The sequence below is a fragment of the Crocuta crocuta genome, unplaced genomic scaffold, assembly GCF_008692635.1.
Source record: "Crocuta crocuta isolate KB4526 unplaced genomic scaffold, BGI_CrCroc_1.0 scaffold388, whole genome shotgun sequence".
Taxonomy (NCBI): Eukaryota; Metazoa; Chordata; class Mammalia; order Carnivora; family Hyaenidae; genus Crocuta; species Crocuta crocuta.
Genome location: NW_027528867.1, coordinates 456,875 through 478,272, shown reverse-complemented (window position 1 = coordinate 478,272; position 21,398 = coordinate 456,875). Strand labels below are relative to the sequence as shown.

At 51.7% G+C, this 21,398-nt stretch overlaps 1 protein-coding gene and 3 non-coding genes across 4 annotated transcripts in view; 2 read left to right on the top strand and 2 right to left on the bottom strand.

Moving 5' to 3' along the window:
• Positions 1–21,398, top strand: part of VAC14 (VAC14 component of PIKFYVE complex) — a 101,165-nt gene that overhangs the window by 7,734 nt on the left and 72,033 nt on the right. Inside the window, exons 2-10 of the mRNA XM_077756336.1 lie at positions 5,130–5,280; positions 5,591–5,758; positions 6,541–6,603; positions 7,171–7,278; positions 7,804–7,913; positions 8,200–8,306; positions 9,264–9,398; positions 9,859–10,011; positions 16,440–16,503. Of these exons, the coding sequence (XP_077612462.1) occupies positions 5,130–5,280; positions 5,591–5,758; positions 6,541–6,603; positions 7,171–7,278; positions 7,804–7,913; positions 8,200–8,306; positions 9,264–9,398; positions 9,859–10,011; positions 16,440–16,503 (1,059 nt within the window). The remainder of the gene's footprint in view (positions 1–5,129; positions 5,281–5,590; positions 5,759–6,540; positions 6,604–7,170; positions 7,279–7,803; positions 7,914–8,199; positions 8,307–9,263; positions 9,399–9,858; positions 10,012–16,439; positions 16,504–21,398) is intronic.
• On the bottom strand, positions 2,075–2,145 carry TRNAG-GCC (transfer RNA glycine (anticodon GCC)). The gene has a single exon. It is a non-coding gene; the product is annotated as a tRNA-Gly (tRNA).
• On the bottom strand, positions 2,782–2,852 carry TRNAG-GCC (transfer RNA glycine (anticodon GCC)). Its single transcript has one exon. It is a non-coding gene; the product is annotated as a tRNA-Gly (tRNA).
• TRNAG-GCC (transfer RNA glycine (anticodon GCC)) lies at positions 11,030–11,100 on the top strand. Its single transcript has one exon. It is a non-coding gene; the product is annotated as a tRNA-Gly (tRNA).

Below are 21,398 nucleotides of genomic sequence, written 5' to 3'. Positions count from 1 at the left end.
GGTGCCCTTTGCTCTACCTGACTTGAATCATAACGCTCAGGGCTTAGGACCATCCAGATATGGTAGTGGCTGAACCAGCAGGTTAGGTCCAGAACAGTAGGCTGCTTCGTGCAGCGTCACCCATACAGCAGCGTGGGGCTCCGCCCAGGTCTGCCCTGCAACCTGTGCTGGCTGGTTCCCCAGGCGCTGTGAGCAGAGCACTAGACTCAGAGAGGGCTGGCACGAGAGATCCAGAGAATCGTACCCCCTCTCTGTCCTTACAGACTTCCCAGGGAGCTGTAGAGATAGAGATGTACACGTGAGGAGTCCATGGCGTTTGCCAGTGTGTTGCCGGGAAGAGAATGAGAGGGTCACTGAGTCAGTCCTTCAGTATTCAGAGGAGGAATACTTCGTGGGATGGTCAGGAAAAGCAGGGGGGTGGATTTGAGCCAGACTTTGAAGGCTGCGTAGGTTGTGGAGTAGGAGCTTTCCTGGATAGGAAGGTACACAAGGGTGTCCAGGGGTGGAGTGAGCAGGGCCCAGGTTTACAGTGTGAAGGTGGGTCTGGCCAGGGTGAACAGTTCCGCTGGGCGGCGGGCAGTGAGACTAGAGAGGCCCACCCGGTCCTGTTGTGGGTGCCCTGAGTGCCAGGTCAGGAGGGTGGACTCGGTTGGTAAGACAGCTCTTCCTGCTGTTGACCCACAGGCCCAGGCCCAGTGTTTGCCGAGCTGATGATATTGGTGAGCGCGTGTTCTCGTGGCTTCCTCTCCAGAGAGATCCATTGTTGTCCTGTTTCCCTGGACATGCCCCCAAGTGTGTGGGGTTCTGGGGCCACGGGACTTAAATGGGTTGTCATTTTTGCAGTGGCCTGGGACGTCCTGTGTTGAGCCCGGGAAGGGTTCAGGGTGGGGAGGTCCTCTAGCTGGTGTTGAGCAAATGAGAAAGGTGCTCCTGGGCCTGCAGAGTCAGAGGGCGTGCTCAATACAGACATCCTGTTTTTGCATCTCCTGTTTTGGGAGGCCCTGGTGCTCATATGCCCTGACACCCCAGCAATAAAGCCCCGTGCCTCACACTCTCTCGCCATTCAGTCTCCGTAAGCCTTAAGATTCTTCAGAGCTCTTTAATGCCATTCAAACCCTTAGCACCCACCACTGCAGGTTGCTCTCATCTTCTGCAGCTCCTTACTGCTGCCAGAATTAAATGCCAGTTCCTTTGCCGTGCACGTGACTGGGAGCAGCTTCTCTGGCCCAGTCACCCACCTCTCCTCTACCTGTGTTCTTCACTCTGCCAAACCAAACGCCTCTCACCTTCCTCTGAGCCAGTGTTCACGCTGTTCCCTCTGTCTGGGCTGCCTGGTCCCAAACAGTTCCAGCAAGAACACCACTTGTCCCTCAGAGCCCCTCTCATGCTGCCCCTCGTGAAGCCATGCCTCATCCCTCCCCACCAGATGGCAGGCGTGCTCCCTCTTGCCTGCCTTCCTCGCCTCGCGAGCTTCTCACCAGATCGTCTTGCCTCTGCTTTGCATGCAAGTCCCGTGTGCAGTCTTGTTTCCTCCGCAGCAGAGAGCCCCTCATGGCAGGGAATGGGTCCCCTGTGCTGGCTCCAGAACAGGGAAGAGTGCCCTTTCCCGGTGTTTAGGGACCATAGTGACCCTGGAACAGGCACACAGGTGAGGCCATGGCTCCAGGATGGCTGTGCCACTGGCCCAGCCGGATCTTCTGTAGACGCCCTGCTGAAGTGACGTGGATGTGCTCGCTCTCCTCCGCATGCTGCTCTAACTTGTCCTGAGCAGGAACATGGCCTGGCTTCCTCAGGAGTGCGGTTGGCAGCCGGAGTGTCCGGGCAGGAGCAGGAGGCACAGCGGCTTCCAGTGGCTTTGGTGACCTGCATACCCTGGACTCCAGAACAGGGAGACACAGGTTCTAGATGTTTGTGGAATTCAAGAAACTGAGTATTTTTTGCCAATGATATTTAAAACTCACGCTAGCAACAAGTCATTCTCAGTTGTCAGACTGTAGTCACATATTCTTTAGGCAGTGTGAAATCTCAAAGCCAATCTTCTAGGGTTAAAAAAAAAAAAAAAAATGTTGCTGTTTGCATTGGCCGGGAATCGAACCCGGGCCTCCCGCGTGGCAGGCGAGAATTCTACCACTGAACCACCAATGCTCCAGCTGTGAGCAGCTGTGTGAGCACCTCCCTTTATCCCCAGTCCTGAGCCTCCTTGTAGATATGCTGATTCACAGAATTATAGGGCCAGGCTCTGACGTTGCCACATCAGCACAGCAGCAAGAACATAAAGTGTAGCCTCCAGAGCTGAAGGAAAGAGGCAGAGGGGGGTGTGGGTGTGGAAGGGAGGGAAGGGGACATAGAGAAGTTGCTTTGCGTTCAGATCTCAGGACAGAAACTAGAACTCAGGACAGAAACTACTCGGTCCCTCCCCAGTAGCAAAAAGCACTTGGAGGCTTTGGGTGATTTTCTGCCCGTTGGATGTGTGGGTTCCCCCATTCCATGTTCACTGTGTGCTGAGCTGTTTCACGGTTCTCGGGTTTCACCCCAGCTTCCCTCTGGAGACTGGCCCAGTCTGAGTCGCTCGCTGGTGCAGGATGTGAAGGCCTTGGTCCCACAGCCAGTGGTGCCTCCCTGGAGAGCCCAGCTGCTGCTCCTGGGCTCACCGAGCCAGGAAGTGAGGTCACATTCACAGCACCCTGGGGTGCTGCAGGCCAGCACGGTTGAGGAGACTGGCTCCTCCAGCAGGATCTCTGTGAGGGGAAGCTGGCCAGGAAAAGGCAAAAAGAGTAGCGCTGCATTGGCCGGGAATCGAACCCGGGCCTCCCGCGTGGCAGGCGAGAATTCTACCACTGAACCACCAATGCCCCAGCTGTTCTCTGACACATCTGCAGGGCTTTTCCCAAGTGGCTGTGCCTGTGGATACTCAGGAGCTCTGGCACATCACAACGCCTCACCTGGCCAGTTTGTCCAGTTTGCGAAGCCAGACAGGTTTACAAAGAACCATCCTTGCTGGGCCTCATTAGGCTGCTTTGGGAGCAGGGGAGCCCACAGAGCTGCCATTAAGGTTGCAATGCCTGGAGGTTGCTGCCTGGAGGCCCTGGGTGCATCTACAGCTCTTAGCCCCCTGGGGTGCACTTCGTGGAATCTCACCCTGTGAATATCAAAGAGGCACCTCACAGGCCGTTTGTACACCTCCTTCCCGAAATGCCCGTCCGTGCTCCCACATGCACCAGCTTGAGAGCCAGGCCTCTTTGGTTCACCTCTGTGCACGCAGCACCTGGCACAGAATCGGTGCCCCATATGACTTGCTGTATTACTTCTTCATCAAACTGTATCAACCCCTCATCGAGCAACCTTTTCGTAGGAGTGGTCTTTGCCTCATAGGGCTGCACGTTTATTTTTGAACAGCTCTATTTACTGGCAGGTTCTGGACACAGAGCTGGAGCCACCTAGGCTAACTGATACCTTTTGGACCTGAGTGTCCTTAAAAGTCTTCCAGCCAACTTGAGACCCCCATTTATGTGGCAGGTGAGCATCCTGCCATGATGGACAAAGCACTTAGACAGTGAGTCCAGGCAGCTGCTTCGAAAAGTCTGTCTCATGTAGACAGTCAGTCCTTGACTGCTACACTGGTAGCCATCCCTCACACTTGGATGGTGGGATGGTCTCCATCCATCTCACAGCTTCTTAAGACATTCTCTTCAGAAACCATAAGAAGCTTCTCTGTTATCCATGCTGCAGGATCCATTCTCCCTAATCTGAGATGCCTGGAATGGCCATAGTCAGCCATCCTGGTAGATTCCCCGCTGCTGCTCTGTTCTCTGGGGCCCCAGACAAGCTTACCTGGTTCCCCCTCCTCTCCTTGGCTCATTCATTTCCTCTTGCCTAGAACACCTCTGTCTCCTCTCCCCTGCATCCTTCAAGGTCTGGCTGAAATCCCATTTGTGGAAAGACTTCCTGACACCCGGACCATAGCTCCACTGGTTATCTGGGGAGCTGCTTATCGGTTCCCTGAGACTGGTCCCTCATGGGACCGTCCTCCCGCTGCTGTCCTCTTCTCCGGGCAAGGCCTGTCATGGGATCATCTGCCAGGGTGACCGCAGAAGGGGCCTCCTCACACCTCCCCTCTCCCTCTTAGCCTCACTCCCCAGTTGGAGACCTTGGACGCAGACCTGTCCTTCCTTGCCTCCTGTATTACATGGGTTCCTGATGCTCTTCTGTCTGATGTAAGACAGCCCGTTCCTGCTCTTTCCATGTCTCAGCCATGTCTCAGGCCCTCCTTCCTGACCCTGACAGCTGTGATGTTCCACGCAGATTTCTTCAGTCTTCTGTCAAACCAGCCCCCACAGCCCAGCCTCTCCAGGCTGCCACCCCAGATACCTAATTAAAACATCGACCTGAAAAAATAAATGAATATATAAAACATAGATCATCCCATTGCTGCTATCACTGTGACAGTTGTCTTCCTTCCACAGGCCAGACTCCTCCTCCTCCTCCTCCTCCTAATACACTGTGTCTTCTCAGAGCTCTCTGACTTTGGCCAGTCTCTTCCCTGGGCCTGAGATGCCTTGCCCTTTACCTGGAAAGTGCCTCTGGGTGTTTTTAAGATCTGACTCAAAATGCCATTCAGCCCATGACATTTTTCTGGCTTCTGTGGTATCACTCGCACCATGTTGCTACAAGTACTTGTTTGTGTGTGGATCTCGCCCATTGCTCTTGGACCCGATTCAGCACTATCTGTGGAAATGACACAGACACAGAGAACCTCTTGGGTGCAGAAATGGAGGGTTGAGCAAGCGTTGAATAGATAGATGATTGACTAACTGACATTGTTACAATTTTTGGTCCCCAACAAGATGTTCCCTTTCACTCTCTCAGAGTCCCCAGATTCCCAGAGGTGAGGTGGCTCACCGTTCCTCATTCTGTTGTACACAGAGGGAAACTGTGACCCAGAATAGGGAAACAACCGTGAGCCAGCCAGCGCCTTCCAGTCGGCAGGAGAGCTGGGAAAGGCCCACCCTGAGATGCGTGACTTCCGATTCCTCTTTCTGAACAGGTCATCTCATCTCCCTCGCGCATCCCCAGCAGCCGGGGGAGCCTGACTCCACTGCTTGTGCAGCCCCTCTCTCCTCTCTCTTCAGGCTGGTCCGGGAGTTCGTGGCCCAGAACAACACCGTGCAAATCAAGCATGTGATCCAGACCCTGTCTCAGGAGTTTGCGCTGTCTCAGCACCCCCACAGCCGGAAAGGGGGCCTCATCGGCCTGGCTGCCTGCTCTATTGCACTGGGCAAGGTGGGCCTTTTTCCCTGGGGGCCAGACATGGCAGCGATGGCCTTCACTCTCACCCCCGACACCCAGCAGGGTGTTGCAGACTTCCGCTTTAGTGCCGTTCTCTCCACACCTAAGACCCGCCAGGCTGGCTCTGCAGCCTTGCAGCCTCTTCGTGGCATGGCTCCCAGCCTGGGAAGCTGATTCGCAAAGGGTCTGTAAGGCCAGCTCTCACACAAAGGCCTGAGCATCTCCAGGGGTGATGGGATGTCGGCTGGGTGCCGGGGGCCCGCGTTCTGACTCATCTTGAGCTGTTTCTCCTGCCCCATTGCAGGACTCAGGGTTGTACCTGAAGGAGCTGATTGAGCCGGTGCTGACCTGCTTCAATGACGCGGACAGCAGGCTGCGCTACTATGCGTGCGAGGCCCTGTACAACATTGTCAAGGTGGCCCGCGGCGCCGTGCTGCCCCACTTCAACGTGCTCTTTGATGGGCTCAGCAAGGTGAGTGTCCTCCCTCCAGCCAGGCTGAGCCCACCCCGCCCACTCACATGACCTTGGGGGCCTTGAGTGCTTGGGTCCCTTTACCCAGATGCAGGCCGAGCAGGTAAACACAAGGCTGCCAGGGCCACTTGTCTGTTCAGTCTAGTAATAATTTAATGGGCTTGTATTTACGTTTGATTTTTTTCCATTTCTCTATTAATTGATTTTTATTGCATTTTATGAAAGTGTCAGTCCACCCTGGAGTGGAGGGAAAAAAACAGTTTGAACAGCCCTCGCCTCCCCTATAGAAGGTGGAGATGGTGAATCCATAGTACAGGCTATTTCTCCTGCAAGTGTAGCACTAGCCTGTAAGCTCTAGGAAAAAACCCTACTTAGAAAGGCAGTGGAACCTGTGACACACTTTCCCAAGCGCCCCCCTCAGCGTCCCAGGGCTCTGCTGACCACCATAGTCATGTCCAGGGTACCAGCCTCCAGGAGTGGGGAGAGGACCCAGCATTTGAAGATCAGAAACCGTCAAAGAAGGCCGATGGGAACCAACCACCGGACCTGGGGCAGCAGGCCTCAGAGGTCCCGGAACAGAACGGGAAGTGCCCTGCGTTTTGGTTCCTTAGCCAGGTTCCACCTTGCCTGTCTTACATCCCCTACCTTTCTTTGGTTTCTTCTGTGGAAGGGGTGCCTGTTCAGTACATCAAGCTGTGCCAGGGCCTTGGCCGTGGGTTTTTAGTGGATTCCTTATCTTAAAATATTGACTCTGACCGTCTCTGTTTCTATACCTCTCGTAGTTGGCTGCAGACCCAGACCCCAATGTGAAAAGTGGATCTGAGCTCCTAGACCGCCTTCTAAAGGTAGTACTTGGTCCCCACTTCTATCTTGGAATCTGTTTCATCTATCTGTCTGTATAGCTTATAAATTCTGTCACTGAGGGTGCTCTTCCTAATGTTTAAAAATTGTTTCATTTATATACAGTCAAATTGATTCTGGTGTGCAGTTCTGTGACAGGCATGCAGAGTGATGTCACCAGCACAATAAAAATACAGAAACAATTCTATCACCCTAAACGCCCCCTCATGCTAACCCCGCCTGGGGTGCAGTGCTCCTCACCTCCCATTCCCCCTGCCCCCAATGACGGGGGCTGCTTATGCTAAGCTCACTGGGGCATTTGATCCAGATCTAGGGTTTTGCCTTATGATTAGTCCTCTTGGCCTTGATTCCTGCTTTTACCCCAGCATTTTTGCTTGTCCTTTGGCCTGTGGGAGGGTGTGTGCTCCGGGACTTCTCCTCCGTGGCATGGGCTCTGCCCATTTTCCTCTGTGGCCACCTGACCCCCAGAGCCAGCCCTGGGCCAATAATTTGGTCAGGTCAGGCGGCCCTTGGCCTCTGCTTTTGGCAGCTCACGTGCCTCTGACCCACAGGACATTGTGACGGAGAGCAACAAGTTTGACCTGGTGGGCTTCATCCCTTTGTTGCGGGAGAGGATTTACTCCAACAACCAGTACGCTCGGCAGTTCATCATCTCCTGGGTAAGGGCCAGCCCCACGACCGTTTTCTCTAGCTGTAATGAGCCTCTAGTTTAGTAAAAGCTGCCCTGTGTCCCACCCTGGACAGTTCCTGTGGCTGAGAGAAGCCTCATTATTATCCCTCTGATAGCCAGTGACATCAGGTAATCCAAAACGCATTTATTCTGCTCTTCCCCAGAGCCCGTCACGTTTGCCCCTGACGAGGATATGGTTCCTTCCTTGTCCCAGGAAATGCCCCCATTTCTCTTTGAAGCCAGTGGTGCTACTTCTAGCGGCCACACCTCTTCAAGCCTCGTCTGTCCTTTCTGGTGTCCTCCCTTCTTCCTGTGGCATCAGAATGTCCTTGGAGTTAAATCCCCATCTTGCACATGTATCCCACTCTCTCTGCCGTGGTGCACCTGGAAGGCCATGAAACGCTGCCTCAGCAGGGCCACCTTCCCACTGCCTTGTCCCAAAGCACCGGTGAAGACAAGGAGAAGGTTCTCAGGCTGGTGTAACTTTCCCTTCCGGTTTCTTCCCCTGGGTCAGATCCTGGTTCTGGAATCCGTGCCAGATATTAACCTGCTAGATTATTTGCCGGAGATCCTGGATGGACTCTTCCAGATCCTGGGCGACAATGGCAAAGAGATTCGGAAAATGTGAGTGGAGAGAAGGGATGGGCCGCTGCTCCGTGCACACACGCACCTCACACCCAGCAGACAGGCAGCCACAGGAGAACACGTTCGTTCTTTTACTCCTGGTTCATTTGCTTCTTTGGGCAGCAAAGAGCTTGTTAATCCCCAGCTTCTGGAAAACAGCCATCCAGCAACTGTGAAGTGTAGTCCCCTTCTCGGTGGCCCACCCAGAGCAGACGTGGGCGTGGGGAGAGACTCCCCCAGCCCTGGCTGGCGTATGCTATTTCCCTTCTCCTTCTCTCATTGCTAGGTGTGAGGTGGTCCTTGGAGAATTCTTGAAAGAAATTAAGAAGAACCCCTCCAGTGTTAAGTTTGCTGAGATGGCCAACATCCTGGTGATCCACTGCCAGACCACAGGTGAGTGTGAAGGCTCCATGGCCACTGCCATCTCCTCGGAGGCCGAAAGAGCCCTGGTGGGAGGAGTGTGAACCAGCACAACGCTGGACCTGGGGCAGTAGATTGGTGGGTCCTTGTGAGAGAAATTTGGTTCCTCCATCAACATGGAGGCCCTTTTGCTTGGTCTGACCCTGGAGTAAGATCTGGAGACCTTCTTGATGGGGAGCTTGACATTTCACTGTGGACTGAAATGCTTTGAGGTTGGAACTGTGTACCCGTGAGTTTCTGCTGTGTTTCAGACCACCGCAAAATGTGACTGCCCGACACAGCAGCTGCTTATCGTTGGTCCTGAGTCTGCAAGTCAGCTGAGTGGTTCTGCTCACCTGGGCCAGGCTTGGCTGCCCTTGATTATGTGCCTACAGTCAGCTGAAGGGTCATCTGAGGCTGGGTGGTCTGGGATGGCCTCACTCACATCTGGCAGTTAGCTGGCTGTCACCTGGGAAGCAGGGACCATTGGTCCATGTGTCCCCTCCTCCAGCATGCCAGCCCAGATGCACTCCAATGGCATCAGTGAGGTCCCGAGACACATGATAGAGGGGAGCAAGCCCTCTGGAGGCCCGGGCTTCAACCAGCCACGCCATCACTTCTGCCACATTCTGGGGGCCACGGTAGCAAGGCCAGCCTGGATTCAAGCAGTAGAGAAATGAACTTACCCCTTGATGAGAGGAGCTGCTGAGCCCCTTTATGGATACAGAGGGGTAGAGAACCATGGTTGCCCTTACATGTGCCACAAGATTGTTGTTCCATCCCAGCCTGGTACCTGTGTGTTCCTTTGGAGGGTGAGAGAGTATCAGTGAGGCTAGAAGCAATGCAAGCCCTTGAGTCCCTTCCAGTCCCATCCTCCGGGCCTGGTCAGTGGGAGGGAGCGCCCTGGCCGCTGGCACTGATCCTCCCGGAACCCCCCAATTCCTCTTCCAGATGACCTGATCCAGCTGACAGCCATGTGCTGGATGCGTGAGTTCATCCAGCTGGCTGGCCGGGTGATGCTGCCCTACTCTTCTGGCATCCTGACCGCTGTCTTGCCCTGTCTGGCCTACGATGACCGCAAGAAAAGTATCCTTCACCCTGAAGAGAGGAAATGGGAGCAGCGCCTAAGAGAGGCTGTGAAGTTGCAGGACCCTGGTGTGGGGGGTGGGGGCCCCCTTAGGATCCCTCACACCTCCAGATAGTCCCTGGGACCTGGGGAGCAAGCAGCAGAGCTGGACATGGACCGGCAGTGGCAGGGACACAGGGCTAATGCCGTTGTCCCCAGACCTCACGAAGTTACTTCCAGATCTGAAGCAGCTCTCCCAGGTCCCAGGGCTCCAAGCCCCTCATAGTGCCCTGTCTTGGGAGGGGGAAATCCTCGGGGTAGGAAGTCTACCAGGATGTGTCCTATGAGAAGACAGGAGCATTTCACCGGGACTCCATTGAGACTGCCCAATAGTCCCCCTCCAGAGAGGACCAATGCCAGTGACCTCAGGTTTGGGGAATACCCCCTGGGTAGGGCTAGTCCTTACATCAGTGGACTCAGGCATCAAGGAGGTGGCCAACGTGTGTAACCAAAGCCTGATGAAGCTGGTCACCCCTGAGGATGACGAGCCTGACGAGCCGAAGCCAGTGGTACAGAGGCAGGCAGAGCCCAACCCCGAGGACTCGCTGGCAAAGCAGGAAGGGACAGCCATTGGTGAGTAGGCCCTGTCTCCCGACCATCATGCTTCCCGGGCTTGGGGCCCTTCTTAACCAGCCAGGGCTACTTTCCCTACGTTACCTCATCTAACTCTGGTAACAACCCAGGGAGGTAGAAGTTGCTGTTCTCCCCATTCTACAAATGGGCACAGAGAAGACCGGTAACATACCAGGGTCTGGCAGCTACTAGGTGGCAGAATTGGGATTTGAACCCTGGCTATCTGCCTCCAAAACCTATATTCTTAACTCTTACTGCCTCAGAGACCATTAAGCCTCTCAGAAATCTTTCTCTGGGCTTGGCTACAGGAGATAGGAAGGTTTGGAACATGGCAGAGGACACGCTGCAGGGCTTACGTGGCTCTTGGCCATAGACACCTGGCCACGTGGAGGCCAGCTGCCCTCCCTGTGCCAGCCGTTCCCAGGGCAGGGGCTACGAAAGCTGCAGGTGCAGCTTCTTCAGTCCTTGGAGATTCTGCTGCTGAAAGCAGTGTTTTTGACAAATGAAATGGCTCTCTGCTGCCCTTTCACACTCCTTCAGCGTCATTGTCTTACTTGTCTATAACACGGAGAAAAGCACTTTTATGTCAGTGTCTGGAGTTTAACTTTCTAAATGTTGTCTAGAGCTCTGACTTTTTTTTTTTTTCCTTTGGGAGGCCTCCTCACTGAGAGAGCGCTGATCAGCTTCGGGGCGATGTTCTCCTTTGCAGAGTCACCCAGAGAGTAAATTGATGCACAACCCGCTGAGATTTTTAAGGCTAACAGACTCAGCTCCAGAACCTGAGTTCCAGGAGCCAAAAGAATTTCTGAAGCGTTTTCTCCCATTGCTGTTCTCAAGCTTCTCTTGGACATCTGAGCAGTATGCCAGGCACGTGAGCCCCACGGGTCTCCTGTCCTGGGTTTGGCTGGCAGAGCCGTGGTCCATGCTGGACCAGCTCGGGTGTCAGGTTACAGCTGTGCAGTTGCTTCTGGGAGCCAGAGCAGCAAAACAGCTGGAGGCAGAGCGGCCGTCAAGTGAAGCATTGGTGGTTCAGTGGTAGAATTCTCGCCTGCCACGCGGGAGGCCCGGGTTCGATTCCCGGCCAATGCAGCAGCTGGAAACTTTTTTGGCAGCTCCTTGAGAAAGAAAATTTGGGGAAATAAAGTTAATGTGGGCGTCTCAAGGCAGGAGCTTTCTCCGTAGGAGAAACTAGAAGAATCTCAGGGAAAGACCTATCTCCTGAAACACTATGTTTTCTGTATAACTATGAGATCATACAGTTTTCATAATTAATTCCACAGCCTTCTCTTTTTTTTGCTTGTGTGATGGCTTCTTCTGGTTTTTGTTTTGTTTTACTTTGTTTTTGGCTTGACAGGTTACAGCATGCAGCTTTGAATATTTTATACTAACTTTAAAAGTTAGTGCCTCTTAATCCATTGAGTCAGAAAAAGTTGAATAATGGTTGCCGAACTGAAGGGAAAAGGGGAATTAGACACATGGCTTCTTTTCAGGATGATGGAACTGTTACAGAATTAAATAGTGGTGATGCTTTACGTTACTTTGTATTTGCAAAAAATGACCCGGTTGTATGCTTTAAAATAGTGAGCTTTATGTTATGAAATTTTATATTATATGCAGGAAGTCTCAGTTTTTTTAAATAAAGTTAGTACCTCTTCCTTCAGCGTGGAACCCAGCAGCTCCTACCCCACCCTTTCTGCTTATGTGGCAACAAGTCAGGGCCTCCAGGAAAGAAGCACTGTGTCCTGCAGGTCGGGACAGCTGCTGAAAACCCGCCAGCCGGAGCAGCAGCTCCACGGTTGAATCCTCGCCTGCCAGAGACCAGGATGCCCTGGCCCACTGATGCAGTGTATTTTACTTAGGTAAAATAGGTAGTTTTTCCTAAGCATTCTTGAAACAGCTCCGCCGCACTTAGGAGACTTTCTTGCTAAACCAAAATACGTTCAGGAAGCTTGGCTTTGGATTTTACTGTCTCATAAGCAGCATTTCAGCAGATGCAAAGCTCAGTTTAGAGTGGTTCCTAGAGATGATCACAGCTACTGTAGGGGCTCCATAGCTACTCCTTGCTCAGCTGGTGACTGCCAACATTAGCAAAGTGCCAGGAGAAGGTCGCAGCAAGCCGGGAGACACTGATGATTCAGCCAGTCCAGTCGACAGGTTCCTCTAAGCCTCTGCCACCTTTTCCTATGACTGTTTTGCTCCACTCTTCCAGCCCCGGTCACCTGGCTACAGGCAGGAACCTCCTGCCCGGTCCCCCTCTGTGGGGGGGCAAGACCCAGGAGGAGGTTCATCAGCCGAGCCTGTGTGCGTGAGCATACATGTGCACACGTGTGCGTCCCCTTCACCTCTGACCGTGGGACCCTCATTTGTGCCACGCTGTTCCCAGTCCCTGTCTACTTGCTCTGGCTCCCGGTTGGCCCTGCCGCTTCAGGGGTCTATGATGCAGTATCCTTTCTCTGAGTTCCTGCAGCACTTGATGGCTGCTCCCTTTTCCTCTCTGTGATGTTGCCTGATTGTCCCAGGTGTCCTGGCCTAGGCTCGGGTCAGTACGGCCTGCTGGTGAGTCCCGGCTCCCTGTCTTCCTATCTCTTGCCCTTGGACAAGCCACAGCCTTTTTAAGCCCCAGATTCCTTATTTGTTAAATAAGGCTAACAATAATAATGCCAAACCTATAGTGTGGTGGTGAGTTTTAAATGAGATTTTTGCTTATAAAGCTTTTAGCACATGGCAAAGGCCAGACACTCTCAGGAACGGGTGCTTTAATGTCAAATTGTTAATGCATGTGTATAACATGCCTGTGTACTTAGCAAGGTTCTCTGGACAGGGCTTTTGCTCCCTTGTTTTTTATCATCAGCATTTCCCAGATAGTAATGTGCCCCTGGTGGGTCCTCAGTGAGGGATCACAAAGGGTCAGGGGCAGAAGTTCATGTGCCAGGTGAGGGGCAGAGCTATAAACAAGGTTTCCAGGAGAAGGCTTGCAACCACTGCTAGTAGATGTGTAATAGAATCCATCCACTTGCAAGGCTTTGATGGGCCTGCGTATAGAGCAGCTTCTGTGGATCCTGCAGATGCAAGTGAATCAGACCCAGGCCCTGCTTACAGGGAGCTCAGGGGAAGACCCACAGTTGAGTAATCATGTGGCCCTGCGTGTGGCCACAGAGGACTGGGGGCTCCAAGCCAAGTCCATGGAGGTCATTTGAACTGGATCTTTTCCTTCTCCTTAGCTTTCCCTCTGCTCCCACCCCACCCCCTTTTTTTACTCTGATTATAAAGGAAATACATGTTCCAGGTAGAGATGGGAGTGGGGAGGAGGCATTCGTAGTGGGGGGAGAGTAAGCAGGTGGAATATATCGTCTGCTATGTAATGTTTGGCAGCATGTGTCAGAAGCTGTAAACATTTAAGAGAATTTGTTCTCAGGAAACAGATATGTAGATAAGGTTCTCCGTTTTAAACACCTAACAAATGTTAGCTCATGTGTTGTCCTAACACGGCTGTGAAGTGAGCACTGGTTACCCCATTATAGAGTGAGGGACTGGAAGCAAAGTCAAGTAAGCTGCCCACACCTGCACAGCTAGTAAGTAAGGGGAGTCAGGGCTCAGCCTTAGGCTGAAGGGCTCTGAGTCTCTGCTCTTAGCACTGTTTATACCACAGCTCTCTGAAGAGGGAATTAATACAAAAAGGGCAGCTACAGATGTACAGCTTGACTGGGAATGGGAGCGTTGGAGAGCAAAACGATGTATCATTTTTACTTATCAACTTGGCAAAATGTGAAAGATTACTAATACCCCTGTGTGAGGCTTAGGGGGATCGACTGCTCCTCTGTGCCTGAAGTGCTTTTATGTTGGTAGAACCTTACTAAAGAGCAGTTTGTCAATATGGATTAAAATGTAAACTGCCTGACCCTTCCACCCAGCAGCACCCCTGACATGGCATCCTAGAGAAATGCACTTGTGCAGGAAGAAGTGTGGGAGAGACGTAAGAGTGAAAGCTAGGAAACAATTGAAATTAACTCGAACCCTATTTCTGATACCTCATCATTTCATCTACAAATGTGCGTGTCTCTAAAAGTCAAGAGGAAAGAGGCAGCCGGAGCCGTGGAGCCCTGGCTGCGATTCCAGGCCGGCCCACCAGCCTGCCCGGTGTGTCCTCCTCCTCTTTGCCGAGGTCTGTTCCGTTCAGGCCCTGCCTGGGCCCACCGAGCTGTGCCCTGTCCCCCACCGGGCCTCTGGGACTAGAGGGGGCAGGCAGCAGCTCAGAGCCTTTCTGTTCAACATGGAAATCAAGGCCCTCTTTACTTGGGGGTTTACCCCTACAGTTCACAGGAATAGCACTATGCTAAGCCATAGTACAAAGTTTAAAAAAAAAAAAAAATTGCAGAAAACATTGTGATTCCATTCATGTTATGAAACAAAAAGAAAGATCGAAAAAACTAGAGAGGGACACTTGCCAAATCAGTAAAGTAGTTACCTGCCTGTAGAGTGGAGTAAGATTGAAGGCTAGGGAGAGATAGGGGCATGCTCTGCTTTGTTTAAAATTTTTAGAATGAGAATATGTTTTACTTGTATAATTTAAAACTTTTAAGAGGCCAAGGCTGGCACCATTTGAACAACATTATATAAATAATGATAGTTTTCATTGGTAATCCACAGAAAAAAATATGTATACAAGGACCCATAGTGATGTGGATGAATAGATGGATGGGAAGGGACCGCTTCTCCTTATATTATTATAGATCCACCAATGGATGCAAAAATCAGTAGGGGAGCATTTGAGGAAAAAAACTGGGTATCTGTCTAGTCTCCAATATCTCCCCCAAGAAATTCATTAATTACAAAAAGGAAAGTAGTAACTGAGGGTAGAGAAACCCAGCAGACACTACCACCGTCAGATGATAAGGTCATCATCACTTCCAAGACAGATAGACATCACTTACCCCTAGTATCATGCACTGAGAAGGTGCGTCACTTTGCTGGTGGTCTTCCAAAAGTGTGTAACCCCCACCCAACTGTGAGAAAACGCAAGACTAACCCAGGCGGCAACACACTCTGCAAAGTAACTGACTGGGCTTCAGTGATCCCAAATTCATGAAAGATACGGAAAGACTGCAGAACCGTCACGGATTAGCAGGGACTAAGGACACGGGGCAACACATGCAACACGTGGTCCCAGATTCTATCCTGGAACGAAAGGCATAAGTAGAAAAACCAGCAAAATTCACATTAGGTCTATAGTTTTGTTAATAATCTTGTGTGAGTGCTCCTTTTCTGGTTTGATAATGTATGATGTTAGGAGCAGCTGGGTGAAGGGTAAACAGAATACTGTACTATGTTTACAACACTTCATAAATTTAAAATTATTTCAGAATAAATAGTCTGTTCAGCTTTCTGTCTTTATAGATCTACCTGTTCTGGACATTTCACAAATGCAAGCTTTTACGACTAAAAGGTTCTTTCCGTTGGCCTATTTCCAGCGTTCATCCATGTTGTGGCACACATCAGTACTTTTTGCCTCTTTGTTGCTCAGTAATGGCCCACTGTATGGCCATAACACATTTATCCATTCATCGGTTGATAGACATTTGGATTGCTATGAACATGATGTATGGTTTTGGGGTGGACATAAACATCCGTTTCTCTGGGGTATATATCTAGGAGTGGAATTACCAGGTCATAGGGTAATAACTGTGTTGAGCCCTTAAAGAAATGCCAGGCTGTTTTCCAAAGCCCCTGTACCATTTTACATTCCCACCAGCAGGGTCCAAGGGTTTTCCCCACATGCTCACCACCACTCCTGGTGGGTATGAACTGGTACCCCCTCACAGTTTGTTTTTTGTTGTTGTTGTTTTGTTTTTAATTTTTTAATGTTTTATTTATTTCTGAGAGAGAGATAACGTGAGCAGGGGAGGGTCAGAGAGAGAGGGAGACACAGAATCTGAAATAGTCTCCAGGCTCGGAGCTGGCTGTCAGCACAGAGCCCAACGCAGGGCTCGAACCCATGAATCATGAGATTATGACCTGAGCTGAAGTCAGACGCTTAAGCGACTGAGCCACCCAGGCACCCCGTCTCCCCACACAGTTTGGATTGACATTCCCCTGATGGCTGATGATGTTGACTATCCCAGGAGTCATTTTTAAGATCCGTTGCCTTCGGGCCAGCAGTCCCTCCTGAGATTTCCCAGATGTGTTCAGGGCTGGTGCCCTTCTCCTTTTGAGATCACTGTGCCTAAACACAAGCATGGGTGCTATCCCAGAAGCTTTGGGGAGTGGGTGGCGTTGGGTCCTCAGGGCTCCTGAGCTATATAATCCTTTTCAAGAGCTGGAGTCCAGGTTGGGGGGACAGAGAGTCTGTGTCCCTGTGTCAGGCATCGTGCTCATTCAGAAAACCCCAGCAGCCCTGTAGCATGACACCTTGTTCGTCTCACTGTCCCCAGGAGGCCCTGATGGTTCTTGTGACTCCAGCTTCAGTAGCGGCATCAGCGTCTTCACACCAGCCAGGTAAGTGGTTTGTTCCAGCCAGAGGTGTTTCTAGAAAGTAAGCAGCCTAGATCTTTCCTGGGTGCAGCAAATTGCAATGAAGACCCAAGGCAAACTCTGCTTAGGGGGCACAGGGGGTGCCTGATGGGGATCTGAAGAGCACTGAGCAAACCCAACCCACCTAGTTCTGACGGACAGGTAACCTTGTCCCCAAGGACAAAGATAAGCTGTTGGATGTCAGTAAATACGGGATGTAAAAGTAGAATCAATGCATGGTGGCTACAGGGGGACACGTGCATACACCTTTGTTCAGAGCTTTTGCCCGTCGGGATAACGTGGGGCTGACAAGACTGACAAGGAGAAGGCTGTTCGAGAATCGCAGGAGCTGTCCTCTCCCAGGCTCCAGGTCAGCTGTCATAGCGCAGCCTTCCACGTGGGGGCAGTGCAGGCCAAGCAGCAAGCTCATTCCTTTCCGCACAGTTCCCCACATACTGTAGTCAGGTGATAACATCCAGTGGAGAGGGAATTATCACGTTCTGTCCCTGTCCCCTGCGGCCCCTGGTCTTGCCCCGTGTCAGTTTGTCTTTGGGTGGAATTAGCATCTGGGGGACTGCAGTGGATGGCATTCTCCTATGAGGGGTTTCTTTCCTCTCATCTCAACACTGACCCTGGGGCTTGGGGAGCCTGTCACTCATGATGAGAAAATAGGTACTCAACACCCAGGAGATTCTTTTGTCCCCAGATCTTTAGAATCTTTCCTCCTTTTGTATCATTTTTTTCATTTATTCTTATTTCTAAAGCCTCTGTGGGGATTTTCAAAGTGTGTGAATACTGATTATAAATGTTGGACTGCTCCTGGGGCCTCTTCTAATCATTTGAGTGAGAGGCAGTAAGCATCCATTCATTCATCCTGTTAGTTGTCATATACTCCAGGGTACCTGCCCGGGTTCAGCCCTGTAGGTTCCAAGGTAAAGATGTGACCCCTGAGTGTGGTCCCCAACCCTGAGTTCTCTAGCGGAAAAACAGAAGAAGGGCAATGACTTGCGACGGGACTCCGAGGGTGCTGGGGGTGTGCCGTGGTGCCCAAGCTGAAGCTCACTGGAATAGTGGCTCACAAGGGTGGTCACCCCGTGGGTGCCTCCTAGGCCTGGCTGTGCCAGATGTGTTGTGTCATGTCATTGGATTTTGCTGTTTAAATCCCATGGGGTCATTAGTAGTAGTAATTCCATTTCAAGGCTGAGGAGGGACAGGAGACTTGGGGGCTGCTGTGTAGAAAAGGAACTTAGGAGGGGTGAGGCGTGTGCAGACCACCTCGGGGGCCAGCGGCTGCTGCCCTATGAGAAGGGATGGAGGCTCAGCCTGAAGAGGTGGCAGAACATGGAGAAAGCTGGAGAGATTTTTTTTAACCTGTTTTGAAGGATAAATTGACCAGATTTGGTTTGAGGGAATGAGAGGAAAGACATGAGGGAAAGAGTAACTTCTAGATTTGGGGCTTGAGCCAACTCAGGATATCCTAGCATTTCCCACACTGGGGTGGAAGGAGGCACAGGTGTGTGAGTGGGCCAGTCATGGGCTGTGTGCCCCGTGGCTGTGAGCACCCCCGGGGCGGTTAAGGAGGCAGGTTTGGATCCTGGATCCTGGAGCTGGGGGAGAGGTCCGGAGGCAGGCAGGTGCTGGAGACGCGCCCTGCAGAGGGCCCGGCTTTTGTCCTGGAGGCCACTGGAGCCTGCCTGTAAGCGGCCGTGTCTGGCACAGACCTGTGACTCGGAAGGCCCTCTGGCAGCCCCAGGGAGCGTGGGTGAGGGAGGGACAAAAGTGGCAGCAGAGAAGCCTGTTGTGGACTTGTCACTGTTGTCTAGGCCACAGGGTATTGTCCTGCTCCGCGGGAGTGGCAGTAGGAGGTGGTGAAAGGTCTAAGAGGAAGCAGAGATCGGATATCACTGACTGACCGTGTGGACGGGCAGGACTCTCACTGCCTCACTTGGGCGGCAGGGGTGCCGTTTGCTGGGGCGGGTCTAGAGTCTGAGGCTGGGAACTGCCTAATTGGAACCAGGTTTTGTTGTCTACCTGTCATTCAGGAGCCCATGCCAGATCCTACCCTTTTAAAATTAAATAACCAAGAGCAAATTGTCTCATGCTTTCTTTTCTCCCACAAGTGGTTATGTCCTCGTGGCAGCTGCCACTCTGAGTCTGTAGCTGTGCCAGAGAGGGGGGCGGCCGTCAGAGGCGTGAAAGCTGAGCTCGGGTGCCTGGGCCCTGGGCCCCACACTCGTTGGAGGTGGCAGCTGAGGACAGTAAGGTAGGGGCGGGCTTCCTCCAGCAGGTGCTGCCAGAGGGGGACTGAGCTCAGGCAAGAAGGCCTCCTTCAGGATCACCAAGAAACCGCACCCACCCTGTGACTGTCCAGACACGCTGCCTGCCCTCATCTCGCATGAATCCTCTGCGTAGTGGAGTGCAACCCCCCCAGACATACATCCCGACTCTGTGGCCCTGGGCAAGCAGCTTAACCCCTCCTTGCCTTGGTTTCCTCATCTGTAAACTGGGTGCACTGATAGTGCCTACCTCCTAGAGGTGTGAAGCTTATATGAGTTGAATATGTAAAGAGAATAGAATGGTGCCTAGCTCAGAGAAAGCACTTCACATGTTTTAGCTATAATTATTATTATAGGAACCTGATTATTATCCCAATGTTACAAATGAGGAAACAGGCCCAGAGAGGTTAACTTGTTGCCCAAAGTCACTCAGCCAGGTTAGAATTAGTGGCCAGGTTAGAATTCAGGCTAGACCTGTCTAAGCCCCAAGCCCACTGGTGTGACCTTTATTGGTTGCACTGGGAGAGTCCCATAAGCCCAGCTGACAGAGGAGCCCTAGACAGGTGTTACCGTGTGCGCAGGCTTCCGCCCTGAGGCTTGGGGCCTTGCCAAAGACTGGGGTGTCATCAGTGACATTGGGTATAGGTCACTAGCTACATAAAGGCAAACAGAAGGATCTGGAATTTGGTGCTTCCCAACTTTTAGCATCTGTAGATTAAAAAAAAGTTGTAAGCATACTTTATAAAAATCAACATTGAATTCAGAAACAGTTTTTTTTNCTGACAGAGGAGCCCTAGACAGGTGTTACCGTGTGCGCAGGCTTCCGCCCTGAGGCTTGGGGCCTTGCCAAAGACTGGGGTGTCATCAGTGACATTGGGTATAGGTCACTAGCTACATAAAGGCAAACAGAAGGATCTGGAATTTGGTGCTTCCCAACTTTTAGCATCTGTAGATTAAAAAAAAGTTGTAAACAATACTTTATAAAAATCAACATTGAATTCAGAAACAGTTTTTTTAATTTATCTTCATTCTGATTTGATTAGAGATGTAACATATGAGAACCATGAAAAGTTAGACATTACAGGGATGCCTAGGTCGCTTGGTCAGTTAAGCATCCGACTCTTGATTTCCCCTCAGGCTCAGGCTTCATAGGTTCGAGCCCTGTGTCGGGCTCTGTGCTGACAACGTGGAGCCTGCTTGGGATTCTCTCTCCCTCTCTCTGCTCTTCCCCCCCCCCCAAATAAAAATAAACATTAAAAAAAAGTTAGACATTACAGAAATGAAGTGCTGCCTCCCAGAGAGAACCGCTGGGATTTATCATTATTTATGGTAGTCTCAGAAGTATTATTTAATAAATTGCTATTTTTTTGTTAAATTTTTTAAATGTTTATTTATTTTTGAGAGAGAGAGAGCACAAGCAGGGGAGGGGCAGAGAGAGAGGGAGACACAGAATCTGAAACAGGCTCCAGGCTTCAAGCTGTTAACACAGATCCCAATGCAGGGCTCAAACCCACGAACCGTGAGATCATGACCTGAGCCAAAGTTGGACGCTTAACCAACTGAGCTACCCAAGTGCCCCATTAAATCGCTATTTTAATAGCTACAGTAGTACTGTGCATTTGGAAAATATCATACATATATGTGTAAGACATTAGTTATGAGCTGCTTTATGAGAATGCTCATTTCTCATAAAAATGGGGTTTTGCAGACACCTTGAAATAACTCCGAAGCCCCCAGGAGTGACTAGTCTAGACGTTTTGGACCCGATGCAGAAATGTATTTTAAACTGTGAGTGAGCTTGCTTCTGCCCTCGGGTGAGGTAACCCAGGGCAGAGGATTCTCCATCCGGACTCCAGGCAAGCAGCTCAGGAACTGAGCACCCCATGCCACCTGCCCTCTCTAGGAAGGGCCCGGTTACCACAGAGCTCTGGCTCCCCACAGAGCACATGCGGAGCCCTGCACACAGCAGCCGCCCCCACCCAGCAGAGCCACTGAGAGCTCCTCCCCCACAGCTAGTGGGCACTAAGAGCAGTCTTCCTGGTGCCCTGGGGTGCTCCTGCTTCCCCTGAGCCTCTCCTCCAGCCAGCCAAGGGAAGTGAGACCCAGGAAGAGTGTGTCCAGCTCAGGGAATAAGTTTTCAGTGCGTGACCACATGGCCTTGGACGGGTTCCGTACTGTCTCATCTGTGCATTGCAGGATTGAGTTACCTGAACCATGAGGTGGCTTTTAGCCGTGGTGTTCTTGGTTGGTTGAAGTTGACACCTGCCTCACCAGCACTGTGAAGGTGCCCGTGTGTGGGGAGGTTGGCCGTCGCCAACTTCTGCTGTGGGGAAAGTCGGAGAATGTTCGTGCACAGAATGCTGCCAGTTCTTGCGCACTGCTCCGTGAAACCTTTCATTTTTTGGCCTTGACACAGTGCCACCTGGGGGAGATGCCACCATGGGCTGGCCCTTGATTTGTCCCTCAGTAGAGACATCGAGCTGGCTGGAAGCATCTTGGGACTACAATGAACCAAGGAGCCCAGCTGACCCAGGGCCGTCTAGCATCTTGGGGCCCTATTTGGGCCACTTGGGTTTGGAGTGCCCCCCGCACAGTGCCCGCACC